Genomic DNA, 22,411 nt, shown 5'->3' on the forward strand with positions numbered 1-22,411 from the left:
TATCCATCTTTGTGTATCATATTATACATCCTGGGGGCATTTCCTTCAGCTCTGCTCTGCTGTATTTTTCCTACGAAGTTAGCAGCTCTACAGGTTTCGAGCCATACTTCTATTTCAAATGTTTGAGACCTAAAAATCATGAACTGATGTCCGTTGAAGAAAACTTGTTGAGTAGATTCCCGGACCTAAAGGTACAGCATTCTTTGGGGTATAATCCAGACAAAAGTCAGTGTTGATAAGTGCGAGGTTTGCTCATGCCTAGTTCTCAAGGACTTTTTTCTACGTTGCCTTGTTTTGCTTCTAAAAAACCAGAATGTCGGTCCGTGTGATCTGGGACCTGTGCCTGCGTGTGCACGTGCCGGCATATTTACATTCTTATTTGCTCTCCCACAGAGACTTGTACCACCTGTGTTTATGTGCGAGTAGACAAACCTGGTCAGTGAAAAGGTCATACATGTGGGCAGAACGACCTGAACCAAGGGCAAAAAGGGGTGCGATGGCTTAGTCTACGTTTGCTGAGTCCACTTTGCTTATTGACATTATGTCAGCACACATCAGAGGTTTCTTTATTTTGGTTTTTAACCATTTCGGTATCTTTCCTCGGAAACCTTCCTGATTGAACTCTTGTTTTGACTGTTTGCCTGTTTGCACTGTGACAGATGAGACAAGTAACTTTCAGGTATAGCTGAACTTCCAATCTATAAATAATTAATTTATGCATCTGTGTTGATCTGTTGTGTAAATTAGAGCTGCTCCATTAGAAACCTGATTTACACTTTTATAGTTGTCATTATTGCAGAAGGCAGTAGTCAAACAAATATTCCAACACTTAATACCATCGTAGGTTAAAAGGTTAAAAAATCAAACATGCCTTTACTCCTCTGTTTATCAATAGATTTATTTCTCTAATCTTCATCGTGCAGAAACACTCAAAGTCCAAAGGTTGGGAAAAATCTCAATTATGTTTCCGATTCTACTTTATTATTCCTGTTTGTATCACTTGCAGATTAATCATATAGTCCTAGTATGAACCTGACCAAAGAAGCAAGCAGTGTCTTTTATGTGTTTAAAAAGTGTGAAGTTATTTATTCACCGCCAAGATGTCAATGCTTCAATTTTTACAAATTGTTTTTTTTTTGTTTTTTTTTAAAACATCTCTCTGTTTTCTGTTTCCCAGGCTACACGAGGAGATCAAGGACTTCTATGAGTACATCTCCCCCTGGCCAGAAGAGGAAAAGATGAGACTGGAGGTTGTGGACAGAATCAAGGGAGTCATCCATGACCTTTGGCCCAGTGCTGAGGTACACACCATTGATACGCTGCGCAAATTAACTTTTCAACTCACTAGCCAAGTGGACTGGTAGATTAAAAACAACAAAATCCACCAGCCAAACGTGCATTTTTTTTTGTGTGTGTTTTGATATACATTAATTATAGGCAGAACTATTTTTAATATATTGAGGAATGGCTGTGTGTGTTTCTAAGGGACACAATCATCCCAAGATGCACTTCTATGTACCATTAGCCTCTTTTTAAGCCCCTTTTCCATTGATTAGGACCCAGCGTTTAACATGCGAATCCAGCGCGTCACCTGACCAATTAACATTGACTGACAGGGGTTGCTGTGTTGAGCTGGCGCTGCGATCACCTCTGAGGATGGAATTAATCGCGGGTCAGGTCTAATGTAAACAGAATTAACACAGGGCGGCGGTTTGTGGGAGGGATTTGTTGACGACCAGACAAGTATGTCTGCGAGCACCTCATCCCCAGAGCCGTGGTCGTCGTAAATCAGCATATTACAGAACCATAATTTGCAACTGGTTATAAAAATGACAGAACGTGATTTTTGAAGACAAGAAACTCGAACTGAAGAGCCTCAGGAAAAAGTTATTTGCAGTCAACACAACAGCAGGAGTGGCGAAGGGAGAGAGCGCTGGCGCCTGGGCGGGTGTTAGTTTCAGACCCTCGCTGCGGAGCTTGTTTCTTACATGTGCCACTAATAATTTCCCTGAATGCTCCCACATGCGTCGTCTCTGAGTTGGTAGAACAGTGAAAAATGATGGCTGAATTAAAAGCGATGTTTTCCTTGGCCTGGCCAGTCGTGCCTGTAGTTAACAACGGTGAGCTCAGAGTGCTATCAGGCTGAATGTGATACCAGGAAACAGACTTCAGGCAGTCATTAAGCAACCTCTTGTTCTTTATCTCCCTGTTACCACAGTACTGTCACGGTCACGTTATCAGAGCCACCTCAGGCATTATTGAAACCATTGACTTTGATCTTGCTGATAGGAACAGAGAACTTGGGTGTATCTGCTCTCAGCTTCGCGGGGTCCAAATTAAGGAGCGCAATGCTGTTCCAGTCTTGGCCAATTTTCTTTGTGCTTGAAGAAGGAGAAAACATCTAGTCAAAGCCAGGTTTGACTAACTAGCTTGGATGTCGCGATGCCTATCAGACATTTTACATGTTTCCTCAACAAATCTATATCTTACCAGGAGGAAGCTTGAGTGGGTCACTTGTATGCAAAATGTGTTCCTGGAAGCACCTGTCATATTTCAGCTGTGTTTGCAAATGTCTGAAAGGTCTGCAGATCTGTGACAACACGGCTAAAAATCTGTCGTAAGAGTGACTAGACAGAACACTAACCTAACCTTTTATGATCACCTATAATAACCTCAGCCTTCAAAGAAGTCCTCGGCAGTTAGTTCATTCATTCACAAGCACAGCTTGACAAGCAGCTTAGCCCTGGACATGTGACTGGCCTGCAAACCGGAGTTTATGCTACCAGGTGAAGCTGTCAGGGAGAGGTTTAAGGGAGTAAAGCGAGGGTCACGGCTTAAATCTATTTGTGCCCTTCTGTGTGGGAGGGCTGAAGATTATTATCGTTGCCTCAGTGGCGTGCAGGGTACGAGATCCGTGCAAAAAGGGCTGTTTTATGGTAAACAAGCTGCCCGTTTTGATTACCTCACACGCGTGTCTGTACACTAAGAATATTATGTAATTGAATAGGCTTTGTATTTCTGTATTCAAGTTACTACTGTTTTTACTCCCAACTGTTTTTTTTGTGTCATACCTGTGCAGTTTCTTTAGGCATGTTAATAAATCAGCAACACATAAATCAATGTTGATGCCTTTTGAAGCAGGTGTTTGTAGAGGAGTGCAGCTTGGAAAGTTTACAACAACAGGATTTTTTCCTGACGCGCTATGACTGACACTGAGTGATTAACAGACTGTTAGAGGTTTAGAAACTCAGTGACAAAACTTTTCAGCCGTAGGCCGTTTTTGTTTGAACAAACATTGCTTATGCTTGAAATCAAAACTTGTTCAAATGGTTAACTTAGTTATTTTTATCCTTGTAGGTCCAAGTGTTCGGGAGTTTCAGCACTGGTCTCTATCTGCCAACAAGGTGAGCTTTTTGCACATATTTGAGCTTTTCCAAACCAGTTTAAAAATCCAATCCTTTTTTTTTTTTTTGCCAGATTGTGCCTGGGAATTGGCTTCATGCCACAAATGCTTAATTTGCTCAGTGTTTCCCACAGAAAATGACGCTACTTGATTCTCCTTGAAGCCACTTGCACAGAAGAGGTTATAACTGGAATACAGATAAGCTGAGGACTATGGCCACAGATTTTTAGCTGTATTTTTAAATATTTGCTCAGAAGGAGTTTGGAAGTCCCTGAGTGTTTCCCCTTACTGTTTACATCACGTTTCCTGCTACTGTGTCCTCCGTGCAACTTACAAAACAGAGTATAGTCATGGTAGTTGATGCATATTTGAGGTTGAACTAGCTAAGTGTGATATTTTTTTTTTGTGGGAAGATTTATCCAGAAAGCTGTAAGATTGAGTGTTTTTTCCCATAAACCTTCAGGCGGGTCCTTTCCTGTATGTTTTGATGCTTGGAGTTTGAACAAACAGCAGTGAGGCTTAGTTGCTTCTGATGTCAACCTGTTTGTGATGAAGGGAGCTGCTGAATCAGGCGGTAGTAGAATGATGTCACTCATTATTTCTCAGAAATAGAAATCGGTATGTCCTTGGGAGACAAAATATACCTGAGTCCCTCCGAATAGTAAAAGGGGGATGTGCTTTCCACAGACTGCAGTCTAGAAGCGCATAAATAACTACGCAGGCATGTCACTGGACTCCTGACTAGAGCGCTGCGCAACATATTGAAATTTTAGCGTTATCGCAATGTCAACATGTGTAATATCAATATTGCAAAGATAAAAATTATTGCAATAAATTCTAGTCCTTTATCCTGCAAGTCCCATGTAGTCTAGTCACTTTAAATGTCAATACTAATGTTTGGCCCATCACTTGTTAATTTGCATGAAGAATGTCGCAGTTGGTGTAGGGTACTTTGTTTGTTTCCAACTATGTTGCTGAATTAGAAATGGTAAATTAATGATTTTTGTAGTGTCTGCTATTTTCTGTCAGGGGTAAAGGGTTGTTCATATCATCATCACATTTTTCAATCAAATCATCGCATGCTTCCCTCACATCCTGCAGCCCTTCTCCTGACATCATACTGGTACTTGAAAATGGCTAAGCTCCAGTACGTTTGGATGTTTGCATGTGAGTGGGTGGTGTGTTTGACCCACGCTGGGAACATTCTTAGTTTGCTTAAAGGGTGCAAAGTACAGGCAATCCTTGCGTTATATTCATTCTTCACCAGTGTTTGTTTGTACTCTTGGTATAGATCTGATTTCGGCGGACTTTCTTTTGCTCAGTTGTAAGCTGTGGTCGTCATTTAGGGACATCCCTTGACATGGGTTGCTGGAGCAGCTTCAGTGGAAACTACAGTTTTTCTTTTAGTTAATTGTTTAAAATCACATATTACTTATTTCTTTTATTATGTTGTAGATTTCTGTCTTGTGGTGTCTTACAAGATTCAGAGAAACATTTTGCCTGGTGAACATGGTAGTTCCTAATGATGTGTTTCTCTTTGTTAAAAGTCTTTTCTTTCTTCTCTCGCCAGTGACATTGACCTGGTAGTCTTTGGGAAATGGGAGACGCTCCCACTCTGGACGTTGGAAGAAGCTCTGCGGAAGCGAAACATTGCGGACGAGAACTCCATTAAAGTTTTAGATAAAGCAACGGTACGAAATAAAGTCTCCTCTTGCATTTCTGTACAATGAAAAAAGGTTTTTGGATCATAACTCAGGTTTTGAACTTATTTTAACCTCATGTTCCTTCAAGGAATTTTGGCAATAGGCTTGAAAGTAATGCTTGACAAAGCTCCTGATGTCATTAATCATTATAACTTTTAGGTTTCTGATGTTGTCAAGTCTGTTGAATCCCATTAAAATATGCTTTTGGGATGGTTCCAAATCCATCACTTGAATGCAAATGTTGGCATACATGACTTGTTATTCAGGCATGTGATGTGACAGACGTGCGTATAAAGCCATTGGCAGGTATTCAGCTCTAGGGATCTACTTGAATATGTATTGGATGAAACTGAAATTGAGGTGGCATGTTTCTTTTTGTCAGTGTTGAAAAAATAACTTCATAGTTTTGCATCTTGGCGCTTTATGATAACTTATTTTAAAATGCCTTAAACCAACAGTATTGATTTGTACATTTTAAACCAATATTAACAAATGGTATTTAACCTTCCACTCTAGTTAACTTTGTTTCAATTATTTTATTTGTAATTTATTTATTCATTTCAAAACAGGGACAGTGCACAATAATACATTAATCTTTTACAAGAGAATATGCATTGTGCCAGGTTGTAGCAGCTTGCTATTTTCCACCTGTAGTCCCTGGACAGGTTGATGAAATACTACATAAAAAAAAAATACTAAATAAAAATTTGTATAGAAAAAGAAATATAAGTAAGAGCAGAACAAAGAAAAAAGATAATAGATAAAATCTTTAAGTCTTAAAAATTTTAAGATCCAATTAAAACACAAATCCTTCAACGTGATGGTTGTAGATTCTGTCAGTATGTTATTGCATGTGTATTGATTCTAGTACAGTATCAGAAGTTGAATAGCTTCCCTTATGTGATTTCAGGTTCCCATCATCAAACTGACTGACTCCTTCACTGAAGTTAAAGTGGACATCAGTTTCAATGTGAAGAGTGGCGTGAAAGCTGCTCGGCTCATCAAGGAATTCAAAGAGGTAAGGTTTGCCGAGCTGGAGCTCCACACTGCTGAAGTGCTTCTTCAGACGGTTAACGTGTCTGTTCTGTATAAAGTGTCTCATAGATACTTCATCATTAAAACCAGCAGATCTAGTCGTGGTTTATGCATGATTCCCTGACTAAGGCTGGCTGTGCATTAAATTATTTTAGGCCCAATGTTGTGCCTGTTTTGTCCCACACCCTGACTGTGGTGGCCATGCTCTGCATGAAGCACATAACCCTCAAGTGTGTGGTGTCGTTATGGATGGTCCTGCAGTCTGGCCCTGTTTCGGGTGCATGTGCTTAAAATCAGTTAAGATTTTTTAAATAATCTGTGTGACCAGTCTTAGATTGTATTTTCTCTGTATCAGGGTTCTGCCTCTGATGCAGAGGTTTTTGGAAAGCTGTTTTGACATTTAGGCTTTCAGACAAGATCGGTAGTGTGTTCTGATTCCTGTAATTTTAAATAAAAAAGGTTATACAATTTGACATATTAAACACTAAAAGTAAAACATTTTAGCGATTTGAAATGAATCATTCGAAGAAAATAAAGTTTCAAATCTTGTGAAATGCATGTTATTATTTCAACTATTTCCTAAGATCATAAAACGGTATAAAGAGGGTACAGTGTTAAGTTTTTGAGACGAAAAGTCCTTGTTTCATAACCCGTCTTAAATGCTGTCATCACCATGTAAAATCAAGGGAAATATTGAAAAAACACTAATTCCAGACTTGTTCCTCTTCCTCTAGAGGGTGCTGTAGACATGAATATATACTATGTTCCTTAAATGTCTTGACTAAATGTCTTTGTCCTTGTTTCCCCTCTGCAGAAATACCCGGTGCTGCCTTATCTGGTCCTGGTGCTGAAGCAGTTCCTTCTGCAAAGGGACCTTAATGAGGTTTTTACAGGTGGGATCGGGTCCTACAGTCTCTTCCTCATGGCTGTTAGCTTCCTCCAGGTTAGTTCTGCAGCTCAATTAAGCTAAGTAACTTGGCAAAGTGTCCTCTTTAAGTTGTACCAGCATCAATGACAAGTGCTGTTACTAAAACAAATGACAGTGATCATTCTTCAGTGCTGAAATGAACCATAAGTTCACAGTTATGAGTGAAAAACAGTCAGACATAGGGGTGAACTTTAGTTTGTATTCATCCAGTGATGAACTAACAAACCCACTTTTCCTTTGCTGCTCCTCAGCTTCACTATAGGGAAGATGTGCGCAGTCCCAACATCAACATCGGCGTCCTGCTGATCGAGTTCTTTGAGCTCTACGGTCGCCACTTCAACTACCTGAAAACGGGCATCAGGATAAAAGATGGCGGTTGCTACGTTGCCAAAGACGAGGTTCAGAAGAACATGATGGACGGGTACAGACCCTCCATGCTCTACATCGAGGACCCTCTGCAGCCAGGTAGGAGCGCTGCACAGAGACGCACGATGTGGAGAGTTGGAGCGACTCTGACACAGTCTTTCACCAGAGGTGTCAAGTAACGAAGTACAAATACTTCGTTACCTTACTTAAGTAGAAATTTTGGTTATCTATACTTCACTGGAGTAATTATTTTTCAGACAACTTTTTACTTTTACTCCTTACATTTTCACGCAATTATCTGTACTTTTTACTCCTTACATTTTAAAAACAGCCTCATTACTCTATTTCATTTCGGCCTTTAAAAAAAACTATCTAGTTAAATTTGCGTTATCCGGATAGAGTGAATTTGGTTGTGGTTGTTTCAGATGTTCTTGTCCAGTTTTGTTCTTACATCCGTTGCCTCAGATTCCTGCAACTAAACTTGGATGTACATTCCAATAAAGGTTAGGATAAATGATAACATGCCTCTGAAGTTTGACTTTTTGCACCATTACAATACTTATAGGCAACTAGTCATCATATCTCCTGCTCTCTGAAACACATGTTAATGCTCAATAGTACACATATATGGTTCTTTAATATATTTGCATTATACTAAGATGCATTCATTTTCAATGGCTTTTGTCCTTAATGGCTTTTTTCCCCCTTACATTACTTTTACTTTTATACTTTTAAGTAGTTTTGAAACCAGTACTTTTATACTTTTAGTTGAGTAAAAAACTTGAGTTGATACTTCAACTTCTACAGGAGTATTTTTAAACTCTAGTATCTATACTTCTACCTGAGTAATGAATGTGAATACTTTTGTCCTCTCTCTTTCACCCGCCAGATAACGATGTTGGCAGGAGTTCGTACGGTGCCATGCAGGTGAAGCAGGCGTTCGACTACGCCTACGTTGTGCTCAGCCATGCTGTCTCACCCATTGCCAAGTATTACCCCAACAACGAGAGCGAGAGGTAACGACTCGTCCGTCATACAGTCGAAAGAGCTTGATCTGTTTTGCCAAGTAATTAGTAATTTATAATGGATTCTTTCTAGATTTGTTTCTTCACAGCCACTTTTATAATCGTGTCTTCATTGATTGATTGAAACCTTTATTGTCCCCTCTGGGGAAAATCAGTTGTCAAACAGCTCATGACATTTAAAAAGAGGAAGCAAAACAGAGTTGACAATGCAATAAATAGATATACAGGACTGTCTCAGAAAATTAGAATATTTTGATAAAGTCCTTTATTTTCTGTAATGCAAAAATGTCATACATTCTGGATTCATTACAAATCAACTGAAATATTGCAAGCCTTTTATTATTTTAATATTGCTGATCATGGCTTACAGCTTAAGAAAACTCAAATATCCTATCTAAAAAAATTAGAATATTCTGGGAATCTTAATCTTAAACTGTAAACCATAATCAGCAATATTAAAATAAGAAAAGGCTTGCAATATTTCAGTTGATTTGTAATGAATCCAGAATGTATGACATTTTTAGGGCCCGAGCACCTTCAGTGCGAAGGCCCTATTGTATCTGTAGGAATTTTTCTTTTTTCTTTCTTTCTTTCTTTCTTTCTTTCTTTCTTCTGACGAAAGGAAGGCCTTTTTGCCCCCCTAAACATGCCCAAAAAGTCACCAAATTTTGCATGCAAGTCAGGCCTGGCGAAAAATTTGATATTTAATGGTTTACATTAATGGGCGTGGCGAAATGGCTCAACAGCGCCCCCCGGAAAACTTTGTGCCTCAAGCCCCACAATACGGTTTGACGTACATGCACGAAAATCGCTACACACCTGTATCAGTACGTAACTTAAAGAAAAGTCTCTTGGCGACATGGTCGAAACTGAACAGGAAGTCAGCCATTTTGAATTAATCGTGTCACTTTGGCGCAATTTATGCCATTCCTTCGGCAGTTAATACGGCCCGAACCGTAACGTGCCCCCAAGTGTGTTATACATCAAAATATGCGTCTCCATCCTGCGACAACACGCATTACTTTTCTCTTTCAAAAGCGTTACCGTGGCGACGCTAGACGCCAAAAAGCGCGCCCACCCTTCATCTGGTTGGTTCAGACAGAAAAAACTTTGCGCCTCAAGCCCCATAATACGGTTTGACGTACATGAACGAAAATCGGTACACACCTGTATCATGTCGCAACTAAAAGAAAAGTCTCTTGGCTCCATGGCCGAAACCGAACAGGAAGTCAGCCATTTTGAATTAATCGTGTCACTTTGGCGCAATTTATGCCATTCCTTCGGCAGTTAATACGGCCCGAACCGTATCGTGAACCCAGATGTGTTATACATCAAAATGTGCGTCTCCATCCTGCGACTACCCGCATTACTTTTCTCTTTCAAAAGTGTTACCGTGGCGACGCTAGACGCCAAAAACCGCGCCCCCCTTCATCTGATTGGTCCATATTTTTATAGTTCCCCAAAAGTCACCAAATTTTGCATGCAAGCCAGGCCTGGCGATAAATTAGATATTTCATGGTTTGTATGAATGGGCGTGGCAAACTGGCTCAACAGCGCCCCCCGGAAAACTTTGTGCCTCAAGCCCCACAATACGGTTTGACGTACATGCACGAAAATCGCTACACACCTGTATCATGTTGCAACTTAAAGAAAAGTCTCTTGGCGCCATGACCGAAACCGAACAGGAAGTCAGCCATTTTGAATTAATTGTGTAATTTTGGCGCAATTTATGCCATTCCTTCGGCAATTAATACGGCCCGAACCGTATCGTGAACCCAGATGTGTTATACATCAAAATGTGCGTCTCCATCCTGCGACTACCCGCATTACTTTTCTCTTTCAAAAGTGTTACCGTGGCGACGCTAGACGCCAAAACGCGCGCCTCCCCTTCATCTGATTGGTCCATATTTGATAGTTCTCCAAAAGTCACCAAATTTTGCATGCAAGCCAGGCCTGGCGATGAATTTCATGGTTTGCATTAATGGGCGTGGCCTAACGGCTCAACAGCGCCCCCTAGAATACTTTTCTCTGCCATAACTTTTGAAAGGTTTGACATAAAGAGTCGTGGGTGGTGTCATGAGACTCGGTATTGAGTCCTTGACCATAATTGGTGAAAATTAGCCCCGCCCCTTCTTCTGATTGGTTGTCCCTATTTCCTGCTATAACATTTGAATGTTTGGACATAGAGAGTCGTGGGTGGTGTCATGGGACTCGGTATTGAGTCCTTGACCTTTATTGGGCTGAATTAGCCCCGCCCCTTCTTCTGATTGGTCGTCCCTTTTTTCTGCTATAACTTTTGAATGGTTTGACATAGGAAGTCGTGGGTGGTGTCATTTCTGATATGCTTATGGGGGACGGTGGCCGTGAGTGCGAGGGCCCGTTCATCGCTGCTTGCAGCTTTAATTGTTTTTTTAATTGCATTACAGAAAATAAAGAACTTTATCACAATATTATAATTTTCTGAGACAGTCCTGTTAACACACTGCTGGTCCAATACATATGCAGTACTGGTAGTAGATACTCCTGTAGATACTAGTAGAATAACGTACTGTTTTCTTCTTCCCATCACAGTATACTCGGCAGGATAATCCGAGTGACTCAGGAAGTGGATGAATACAGGGAATGGATCCGGAAAAACTGGGGAGGGCCGTCTCAGAATGACCTGTCTCTAAACAGTACGCTCGATCTTCCTGCATGTGTTAAATGTTTTAAAGTATTCAGCAGTTTGACCCAGTGAACAATAATTACACGTGTTTCTCTCGCTGCCTCTGTAGGAAATGGAGTCAAACTGTTTGAATCTAAGCAGCTTGACGAGTGCAACAACAATGTTCCCGATGACGAGGATGTCGTGGTTCTGCCTTCGGTTCCCCACAGCAAAACCTCCTCCAACACGTCCTCTCCATCCCCCTCCCTGCGCTCCTCTCCTTCTTCCTCTCCGCTCTCGCCGTCTTCCACGACGTCCACTTCGACTTCCAGCGACGCGGTCAGTGTCTCCAGCTTTTTCAGCCAAAATACTGAACGTGTGCATTTAGAGGTCTGGATAGTTAGAGCACACCGTTCTGATGTGGAGTTTGCTGGTTTTCCCCTCCAGGACTCTGATGGGACGCCGTGTAAGACGGCCAAGCAGCAGTCCGGCCGGGGCTCCAGTACTCCGAGAGAAAAGTCTGCCCCCGCAAGTAATCACCGCGCACAGAACCACACTACCAGCACTCCAACGGCAAGCAACAAAGGAGGAAAGGTACGCCCGGCTCGGATCGACTCTCAGTGCACACTAAACATTAGAGATGCACCAATCAGGATTTTGAGGGCCGATCACAGATCACCAAAATCAGTATCTGCCGATCCTGATATTGCCGATCACCGATCACAGTGTGAAATCTAGGGCTGGGTATCGATTCAGATGTCAAGATTCGATTCCGATTCTTAAGATTCAGAATCGATTATCAGGATTTGATTCGATTCAATTCAATCCGATATTGTTTTGTATTAGTGTTATTAAAAATGTTTGTTTGAGCTGTTGCCATGAATTAAATGACTGTAAAATAACTAGTGAAATAATAATTTCACAATAATTATTGTGAACTAAGAAATAAATAACTCAAATAGGCCTTTCAATATCCATTTAAAGTGCAAAAAAAGAAAGAAATTGCAACAGCTCATGCAGTAAACAAATCATTTTAGCTTGTCTAATTTATTCTGTCACCACACACACATATTGCCATGAAGCAGCCGGCATTTTTCAGAAGTGTCATGACAAACTGTGTCCGACTACTAGGATTAAAATTCACCGGGCGAAAATGTAATGATGAAAAAAATCGATCTTTAGACATAAGAATCGATTTTTAGGAATTCATATAAAATCGATTTAGAATCGGAAAATCGATTTTTTTCAACACAGGCCTAGTGAAATCCATAAATTCTTCAATATTGTTGTTTCATGTACACGACACTCACATCGTATTATTAGGTATCAAAATTAGGAGATGAGAAAGTGTCATGAATTGACCACTGTTTTATTGCAGGCTGAGGCAAAAAGTGTAAGGAAATTCTTGTGAGTGAAGCAAAACTCTTCACACTAGAACATCTAAATGTCACTTGTGAAGCCGACTGACACGATTGTCGTCCTGCGTGAGGGTGAGGGGTTGGATGTGACTGAATATAGTCTGGTATAACTCCGACGGGATTTCATCAGTGAAATAATTACGACGCAGCAGCGCGTACCGGGATCCGAGCAGCAAACGACGCGTTTAAACCCGTTGTCTGCTACAACGACAAACGGCTGATGATCAAGGCTTATGAATCCATTACCTGAGGATGTAGTTCTTTATTTTTCTTGCTGTTGCTGATGTCGTTTATAGGCAGAGGTGTCAAAAGTATTCACATTCATTACTCAGGTAGAAGTATAGATACTAGAGTTTAAAAATACTCCTGTAGAAGTTGAAGTATCAACTCAAGTTTTTTACTCAAGTATAAAAGTACTGGTTTCAAATCTACTTAAAGTATAAAAGTAAAAGTAATGTAAGGGGGAAAAAAGCCATTAAGGCCATTGAAAATGAATGCATCTTAGTATAATGCAAATATATTAAAGAACCATATATGTGTACTATTGAGCATTAACATGTGTTTCAGAGAGCAGACGCGTACAAACCAATAGGGTGTTGGAATGGTATTATGTTTATACTTCTCATCCAACCACAACCACATTCACTCTATCCGGATGGAGCAATTTAACTGGATATTTTTTTGTTTAAAGGCCCAAATGAAATAGAGTAACGAGGCTGTTTTTAAAATGTAAGGAGTAAAAAGTACAGATAATTGCGTAAAATTGTAAGGAGTAAAAGTAAAAAGTAATTACTAGTTACTTGACACCTCTGTTTATAGGTCTCTGTTACGTTCAGGTGAGTTAGCGGCGTTGCTGCACGCTCCTGTTCTTTATATAGTCCTCGACTTGAGAAACTTTCAAATGTCCTATCAGCTTCGTTGATGGAATTCTTTTATAACATTCCTCCTCAGGGGACTTTGCAAACTGCAAATTTGTTGTCCTTTTCCGACATTGTAAAACTACCATACCGGCGACGCCAGTCACGCCCCCTTAGGACACCTAGTTCTGAGATGTGGGAACGCAGGTTTGTTGTAGACGTCATCAGATCGGCTCGCTTTGAACTATTATTTTCAGAATCAGCTTTATTGGTCAGGTTCGAACATTGTCCAACAAGGAATTTGACTCCGGTAATTTCGCTCTTTGGTAGTAAAATAAACAATAAAACAAATGTGGAATTTCTATGATACAGAATAAACAGAATAAAGATTTAAAAATAACCTATTTACAATTTTACAAGACAATTATACAAAAAAAATACAAAAAGATTATACAAATTATACAAAGAAATACAACGTGAGGGGTGCAGCAGAGTGAGGCAAACATGGTTATCAAGGAAGGTGCTAGATGATTTTTTTTTTTTTTTTTTTTGAGAAAATCTTTAGAGAACGCCGTTCAAAACCGATAGGGGCATTATCGGCCGATACCGATCGGTTGCCGATTGATCGGTGCATCTTTACTAAACATGCTGTTTACTCTGTCATGAATCAAACCAGTTTTATCCGGGTTCTCCAGCATTAACAGTCTCCGATGTTTGTCGTCCTCAGGCTAGGGTCTCTCGTTCCCATCAAAAGAGTGGGCACCACGCGCAGCAGAACAACCCATCCAATACCAAAACTCATCCGAGCAACAAGCCACAGCACCAGGGCAACAGCAAGAAGAGGAAAAACGTACGGGACTCTACACAAGAGGATCTCTGCAGATAGGGGTGGCTTTGATCAGTGACGCCCCCCCCATCCCATACCGACCCCCGTCCTTGTCTGAAACTGACTGACTGACTGTCCTGGCACCTCCCCTGCTGCCAGACACCAGCAGGGTCAGGAGGTGGTTAGTAGTATGGAAACATCTGCAGACATCCGTCGCCCCTTTTCAGGATGACGCCAAGTTTTCTAACCGAAAAAGGAAGAAACAAAAAAAAAGAAAAAAAACGCTATTGGAAATGGGTTTAATTTTCAGACTTGAACTGAAATCACAGAGTAGATGCTCCTTTTCTTTCCGAACAGCTTCTGTCGGGGAGCGGATTTCCTAACAACAGCCAGCCTCTTGCGCCTCCTGCTGTACAGGAATAGACGGTTGGAGTGTCTGGAGTTGACTTTTGGAGCAATACCTGGATCTGCTGACAAGTGGGATCAAAATTTTATCCTGGAAAAAAAAAAAAATTAAAAAAGAAAAAAAGGGGGGGAGAGAAAAAAAAGCAAATAGTTTAAATGTACGAAAAGAAAATTGTTATGCTGAACAAGAAACGTGTACACAAATTTTTTAAGATGCTCACTTACAAATGCAATCAGTAAGAGTGGGACATAACTTATGCATGAGAATTTTCTGTTGGTTGGTTTTTCTGTCGGGTGGATCTGTTTTGTTATGTCTAAAACAGGTTATCCGGAAATTTGTACAAAAACAAGCATAAGCAAAAAAACAAACAAAAAAGGTTGAAAATGCAAGAAAAGAAGTTTCATATTACCTTTTTACAAGATATACTGATTACAGTCGCATAAACATGCACATTGTGCGCCCGCTGCTGTTCGGCCCAAACCAGGTGCTGGTTTGGGTCCCATTGCCAACAGAAATCATCAGCATCTACTTTTACTCCTGGTTTCTCTCTGTGAGTGTGCTACAATGTTAACATTTTAGCCTCGAGTGAGCCTCACACGATAGGCCTGTAGATGACAGAAAGGAGCTCGCGCTCTCATCCAGCTAGGTAGCACAGCCACACCAGTGTAGAGGCTTTACGACTACAGGTTTAAATATATTTGTGGTGAAAATGGTTTTAGTGAAAAATCCTACACTTGAATTGTGTCAACAATATGACTGTGGCCGATAATTTGTTTATTTGGTGAATTACCAACTGCAGAATCATTTGTATTTGTTAAATGTATTTATTTTTTTATTAATTATATGAACATAGTATTGATAAATGTAATAACTTAGAGCTCATATCTTTGAGTCCTATATTTGAAATAGAATAAGTTGCAGGAAGATGGGACGGGGTAGGAACAAGTATATTCAGGTACTTTCAAATACCGTGTTTTATTATTTCTAAGTTTGTTTTTGTTTATTTTGGTTTATCTTTTCATTGACAGTTGAGTGACCAAGTTACTTTGGGAAACTTAAGAGACCATTTTACAAGTCGGAGCCTATTTTTTCCTATTTTTTTTTTTTTTTAATGACGTGGCTGGCCTACTTACTCAAAAAGGGAGCTATTAATTTTTTTCTTTTGGTTGTTTCCTCATCCCAATTTAAACATTTTCATAACGATACAAAAAAAAGCAATTTCTCTTCTGTCGTTGCAGTACTGCAGCTGACCTGCAGATGGAGCTATTGCTCTGAGTCTTAATCCACGCAGCGTTTGGCCTTGTATACTGCATTTGAACGGTTTCTTTTCCATGATCGACCTCTAATGTGGTCAAATGGATGGGCTGCTTGGAGGGAGTGACACACCAAAGCACAGTTTAATCTCCTCATCCCCTTCCTCTCACGAAACATGCACGGTAAAAACAAATATCCAGCAATAACCACCACTTTAATACTCTTTAACGCTACTCCACGCCGTGCACACCATCGGGTCAGGTCAACATCACGTGGTAACTCAATTTAAGCACACCTGAGGCCAATTAGCAGGGCTGGTAAATTTTGGTGTTGAAATCTTGAAAACGGTTGCCGGTTCAGCCCCTTCATCCATCAGCGCGGTTAAAATGCAGTATATAAGCGCAGGTTTTCGTGCTCTGCAGAGGAGGAAGGAGAATCTGAATGTCCACCTTTTACCACATATCTCCATTACAGAAGGCTTTTTGAACCCAGCTGTACCCATCTGAAAACCTGTTCCACTGCAGCTATTACAGTTCATGCAATAAAAACCATTACCATCACACTGGTGTTGACACGAGTTTCTGCTTTTGCTTTTTTGGAATTTTCTGGACGGATAAAGGCTGATTTATAGTTCCGCGTCACACCAACGCAGTGCCTACGCGTCCCCTACGCCGTAGGCTAGGCCGTAACCCCATGGCGTAGGCTCTGCGTCGATTTAACGCGGAACCATAATTTAGGCTTTAATGTACACGGTGTGACGTCACTCGGTTTGGAAAAGAGAGTGATGACAGCCGTGCACGCGTGTGTGTGTGTGTGTGTGTGTGTGTGTGCGTGTGTGTGTGTGTGTGTGTGTGTGTGTGTGTGTGCAGGGGCGAAAATCCCGGGGGGACAGGGGGGACAGGGGGGACAAGTCCCCCCCATTAGTAAAGCTGTCCCCCCTAGAATAATTTGAGACAGAATTAATAATATTGGAACAATGCAGTAGTATTTAGTAGTGATGCACCAACATTAAAATTGTGGCCGAAATCGAAAATAATAAACAGTAAAATCTCATTACACTTAAAACAAGAGTCATCACCAGAAAAATAACTTATTTGACAATTTTCACCTGTTTCAAGTAAATTTTCACTTGAAATAAGTAGAAAAATCTGCCAGTGCGACAAGATTTATCTTATAAGCAAAACAATCTTGTTCCACTGGCAGATTTTTAAGTGAAAATCTACTTGAAACAGGTGAAAATTGTTGGTTTTTTTCCAGTGATGAGTCTTGTTTTAAGTGTAATGAGATTTTTTTTTTAACTAAAAATGAGACATTTTAACGTGAAATAAGACAAATATTCTTGTTAAGATTTGGGGTTTTTGCAGTGTATTGTGTCAGATGTGCTGTATTATTGCCACCTTCCACCTAATACCATTGTTTTGTATTGCTCTAAGAAAGGTCTTCTGCCTGTTTGCGAGATAGAGATGAAAATGTCAAAATGCTGTATTAAAGGAAGGCTAAAACTTTTATTCCTTGTCCCCCCTGGATTTATTCGCTAAAATTGTACTGTTTATTGTCCCCCCCAACTATGAAACGTGATTTTCGCCCCTGTGAGTGAGTGTGTGTGTGTGTGTGTGTGTGTGAGATAGGGAGAGAGAGAGAGAGGGTGATGGAGGAGGAGGAGGAGCGTGCTCTCGCAGAGACGCCAGTAGCGCAGCTGCGGCCGGTGATGCAGGTTGACCCGCGGGACGCGCCTCGGCCAGACAGGACAGGTAAGACTGTCCTCCTGAGAGAAACCTGACAGACCTTTCACTGCCTCGAGCTCCGGCTTCAACAGACCTGCATGAAATCCATGAAACACAAAGCGCGTCGCCCCAAAACTGCATGTCTGAAGCCTGATTTATGGTCCCGCGTTAAATCGACGCAGACCTTACGCCGTAGGCTCTGCGTTGGTGTAACGCGGAACCATAAATCAGCCTTGACACGAAATGTTTTAATTGGCTCATCGTATATATGTATATATACTATACATTTAAAATAATGTGCAGTTCTGGGGTAAATTTCATGGTTTTCATACCGTCTCATGTTCTTTGATAGTTAAATTGGTGCCTGCCTGGTTTCTGGTTTGCGCTGCCGACGCGGCTGTTTCCTATAAGTTTGCTTGAAGTTTGCGTAGTTGCAGGTTCGGATCTGGAAACGTGTCATATCTCTTATACAAATAAATATTATAATATTTATATAAATAAATATTAGTTTCTCCCCTTCAGGGCAGGGCAGGTAAGACTGTCCTCCGTCCTCCTCGGAGACAAACACACATGTGAGAGACAGATCTTTCCCTGCAATGAGCTCCGGGTTTCATTAGACCTGCATGAAATCATGAAACACAAAGCGCGTCGGCCCAAAACTGCATACGAAATGTCTAATTGGCTTGTCGTATATCTGCATATATTTATACATTTAAAAAAGGTGCAGTTTGGGGGTAAATGTCATGGTTTTCACACCGTCTGCTGCTCCCTGATAAGTAAATTGGTGCGTGGTTTCTTATTTCCTATAAGTTGGCTTGAAGTTTGCGTAGTTGCAGGTTCAGATCTGGAATCGTGTCATATCTCTTATAAAAATAAATAAAGATTAGTTTCTCCCCTTCCTTTTTCTGCTTCAGCTGTTTTACAGTTGGCTGTTTTATGACAAAGTTGTCATTTTTGAGGATGATACGCGTAAAACTATGCCGGTCGTTTCTCTGACATTTTCAACACATTGTTTGACGCTTATTTGTTCGTGTATAAACTATTTAACCGTCTCTGAGGTGATTTACATGGACGTTGGAGTCCAATCGGACTGTCTGGTCGTTATCTTGAGTTTTCCAGCCTGGTGACCTTTCATCCAAAACATTTTCAGCACAGAAGCACATTTTTGGTTTTTCCTTTTTCGTATGGCTGACAAAGGCTTTGTAGAAGAGGTGAGAAGTACATCTGTCACGTTTAATGTTCTCTTTGATGGAGCAATAGAAAATCATGATACTTTGATGGGGTTTTTTTGGCTAAAGAAAGGTGGAAAAACACGATAAGGTATAAATGCTCAATTTCACTGATTCTTTTTTTGTTGCTGATGTTAAAAAATGGTTGGTAAACAATGAAAGTTCCCTTCAAGCTGACTGTTGATGATAATGATGGGGTTGATGTGGAGCCTCAGGACAGTATTTCAGATGTCAAACCCAACACAAATGGCTCTTACAATTTTATATATTTTTGATTAGCAATACTTTTATTTTAAAGCTTTTTAAAATTTAATTTTTCTTAAATTTTAATCAAGGGGCGTGGTCATCTATGTGGGTTTGGACACTTGTGAACTTCATTGGATCCTCATGAAGGACAGGAAAGCTGAAGAAATCAGAAAATCGATAAAAAAAACAAACAACAAAACACCAAAAAGTTAGAACAAAAAGAAGCAAACTTTTGGGCAGACTTGGACTTTCACTGGTGGTTTCTAATTTGACGACTGTAAAATGTCTGTGACTAAAAGTATGGTGAGGCTACCAACCGCCATGACCAAAGGGCACCAAAACCAGCCTCTCCAAGCCCAAACAAGCCCAATCCACAACCACTGCTGCCAGCTCCATTTATCGTGAATGCAGCCCAGTGGAGCCCATTGAATCAATTTTGCAATAATTCAATGAATTACAATGATATATTATGAATTAGTCTCAAAGTCTTCAATGATACCTGAAAAAGTTGCTAAATTTGCTGCTTAGAAGGTAAATTTTGCCTTTTGCAAACAAGCAAGCAGACAAAAAAGTTTCTGAATATAGCGACAGTGTTGAAGTCGGCAACGCAGTCCACGATGCTGAAGTTTCCGATCATCAGACGACAAAAGACCCACTTGATTATTTGTAATTGTGGTGCTAAAGCTCGGTCTGACCCAGGCGCCAACCATCCTACGTCTGCATTGGGGCTCATGCGTAACTAAGATTAGTTGAAGTTCCTCAACTGACCCCTAGAGGCCGGCTGCAAAAGCTAGTCGATTCCCACGTTAAAATGTTCAACTTTAAAGCAGAAACAAACATATTTACAGCCTGGTTTAAAAAAAAAACCCCAAACATTTTGATCGCTCGTTTAATTTCACATCCATGTCAACTCTGAGGGGGTGAATTTGTTTTCATACAATGCCAGGAGAGTTTATATAAAGTATTTAATGCATTTCTAATATGACTGATGATTCTGCTTCCTCCATGTTTGGATCATGAGCTCTTCTTTTCACTGTCCATACTTCTCTTTTCCCCGTTTCTTGGTTTCATCTGTGTAAAAAACCTGTTTCCTCAAGATTGGGGGGCTTTTAAGATGTTTTTCCTGGCAAAATTTAATGTGGCTTTTCTGTTCTCGAATATTACCAGTGGTTTGTAACTAGTTGTTTTTACATTTACGAAGGTATTTCTTGAGTGTAGATTTTGACAAGGCTGCTCCTTCAACTTGTCTTGATGTACATTTTCTTCACCAAGGAAAGGATTTTCTGATCATCCACTTATCCTCCAGACCATAGGCTAATGATGATCAACCTTCACGTACACCGAGATCTCCTTTGACTTCGTATCGGTAGCTCCAGTCAAACGCTGCTAAATGCCACCTAGTATTGACTCTGGACCTTTTTATCTGCTTCTGGTGTCTTGAATTAACGAGGGATGACAGCAGCCGGCCAATTAACTTCTTTTCTGTCAATTATCCAAATACTTGTGAGCCTCTGAAAATGAGAGCTACTTTGCTTAGAATAGCTCTAATCCATAAAAGTTAAATTCCTCTTAAAGATAAAAAAAATAATTTTTTTTATTTCAAATCCATTGTGATAGTCATTAAAAGGAAAAATAATAGTGATTTAAAAAAATAAATACTCTGATCGTCCGAGTACTTGTGATTTGGCTGAGTTAATGTATATAATTCATGTCAGGGTGTCACAGTAGGTGTTAAAGGTAAATACATTAAGTGCTTATTTGATGCCAAGGGCCTGTTTTTCTAAATGGATTGCTGTTTGAGGTTGGTGGCACCCGTGTATTAGCCGTAAGACAACGCTATGCATGTCTTTACTACCAGAAAATGTTGCAGAATAATTGATATGACCACCGTAGATGCAAAAGTCCGTCCAACATACGAAGATTATAGACCTTTAAACAGCTTATGTATCACATTACCATGGCAGAATAAAACATCACCAATACCTACCACTCATCCATGTATACATAAAGTTATACAAATGACTTGGAATACATGTAAACCTTATTACATCAACATTTCATTCAATTAGCAGACTAACTGTAATTGTTGTTAAAGTGACGTCACAACATTAAACGGCCCATTTTCTTGATGGAAATGTTGAAAATTAAGAATAATACAAGAAAATAATAAACAACAAGCTTACTATTTATTTATATATATATATATATATATATATATATATATATATATACACACACACACACAGTAGAAACCAAAAGTTTGGACACACCTTCTTATTCAAACGAATGGGGGAGTGTGTCCAAACTTTTGGTGTATATATATATATATATATATATATATATATATATATATATATATATATATACATACATATTTAAATGCCACAATAAAATATATAGTTGTCACTTTGGGATGGTTGGTTGTATTTTCATGAGGTCCTGCAGGACAGCTCTACCAGTTATTTGGTAAAACTGTTATCATATGCTCCAGGAAGTTATACAGAAAGGTTTGGTGTACTGTTGACATGTATTTGGAGAATTTGATCAAAATGAAAATATCAGTAAGTCCTCATAAAATCATGGACGGCATGACAGACACAGCTTGTGTGAGGTGGCTATATATCGTTTAGGTTATGTCACTAATCCCGTCGTTAGCTCTGATTAATGGAGGTAGCTTAAGAGAATGAACGGGAGCATGACTTTTTTGTATGAATGACAGATTCTCACTTTCCTCTATAACAACATTATACAACGTTGGTGAAAAAAATGTCATCCAATGTCACACGTATATGAACGCTTGGTATCGATGCGCAATTGTCCTTTTATGATTCTCTAATGATTCTCCGACATGAGGGGAACCTTGTGGTCGTGCATGTTATATTAGTTTTACAGCTTGATGGATCCAGACGGAGCATTTGTTGAAGGTTGAGCTGTGAACACATGCACAAAGAAACACCCGGGAACAGATCTGTACTGTCTGGAGTGACGACAGAGACGACTCTCATCGCTGTTGTTCTGTGACAAGTCCTTTAACAACCTGTGGTAAAGTTGTTTTGTGTTCATTTTTCCTCCGTCAGGCAACATGAGGTGATCGTGCAGGAACTGTAGAAAAGTGGTGTCCAGAATTAAGCCATTTAAAGGTTGTGGAAAAAAGGCGTACCTTCTTCATTTGTGAGGTTTTACACACCAGAAAAATCTAAATAAATACGTCCTTACTAGATCTGGAAATGAGAGGAATATCATTTTCTCTGACTGGCAACACGAGACATGGATCATTATTTAACAAAAATTAAGCTAAAATGAAGAGAGTGTGTCCAAAATGTATTTAATTTGTTTGAATGGTACTA

At 40.0% G+C, this 22,411-nt stretch overlaps 1 protein-coding gene across 1 annotated transcript in view; it reads left to right on the forward strand.

The window, feature by feature from the left end:
* Window positions 1–16,488, forward strand: part of tent4b (terminal nucleotidyltransferase 4B) — a 37,381-nt gene extending 20,893 nt beyond the window's left edge. Inside the window, exons 2-12 of the mRNA XM_061745708.1 lie at window positions 1,178–1,301; window positions 3,358–3,404; window positions 4,974–5,094; window positions 6,017–6,124; window positions 6,956–7,084; window positions 7,321–7,534; window positions 8,325–8,451; window positions 11,032–11,135; window positions 11,235–11,443; window positions 11,552–11,698; window positions 14,107–16,488. Coding sequence (XP_061601692.1) covers window positions 1,178–1,301; window positions 3,358–3,404; window positions 4,974–5,094; window positions 6,017–6,124; window positions 6,956–7,084; window positions 7,321–7,534; window positions 8,325–8,451; window positions 11,032–11,135; window positions 11,235–11,443; window positions 11,552–11,698; window positions 14,107–14,265 — 1,489 coding nt within the window. The 3' untranslated portion in view covers window positions 14,266–16,488. The remainder of the gene's footprint in view (window positions 1–1,177; window positions 1,302–3,357; window positions 3,405–4,973; window positions 5,095–6,016; window positions 6,125–6,955; window positions 7,085–7,320; window positions 7,535–8,324; window positions 8,452–11,031; window positions 11,136–11,234; window positions 11,444–11,551; window positions 11,699–14,106) is intronic.
* The last annotated feature ends 5,923 nt before the right edge of the window (window positions 16,489–22,411 follow it).

This window comes from Cololabis saira, chromosome 2 (genome assembly GCF_033807715.1).
Source record: "Cololabis saira isolate AMF1-May2022 chromosome 2, fColSai1.1, whole genome shotgun sequence".
Classification (NCBI taxonomy): domain Eukaryota; kingdom Metazoa; phylum Chordata; class Actinopteri; order Beloniformes; family Belonidae; genus Cololabis; species Cololabis saira.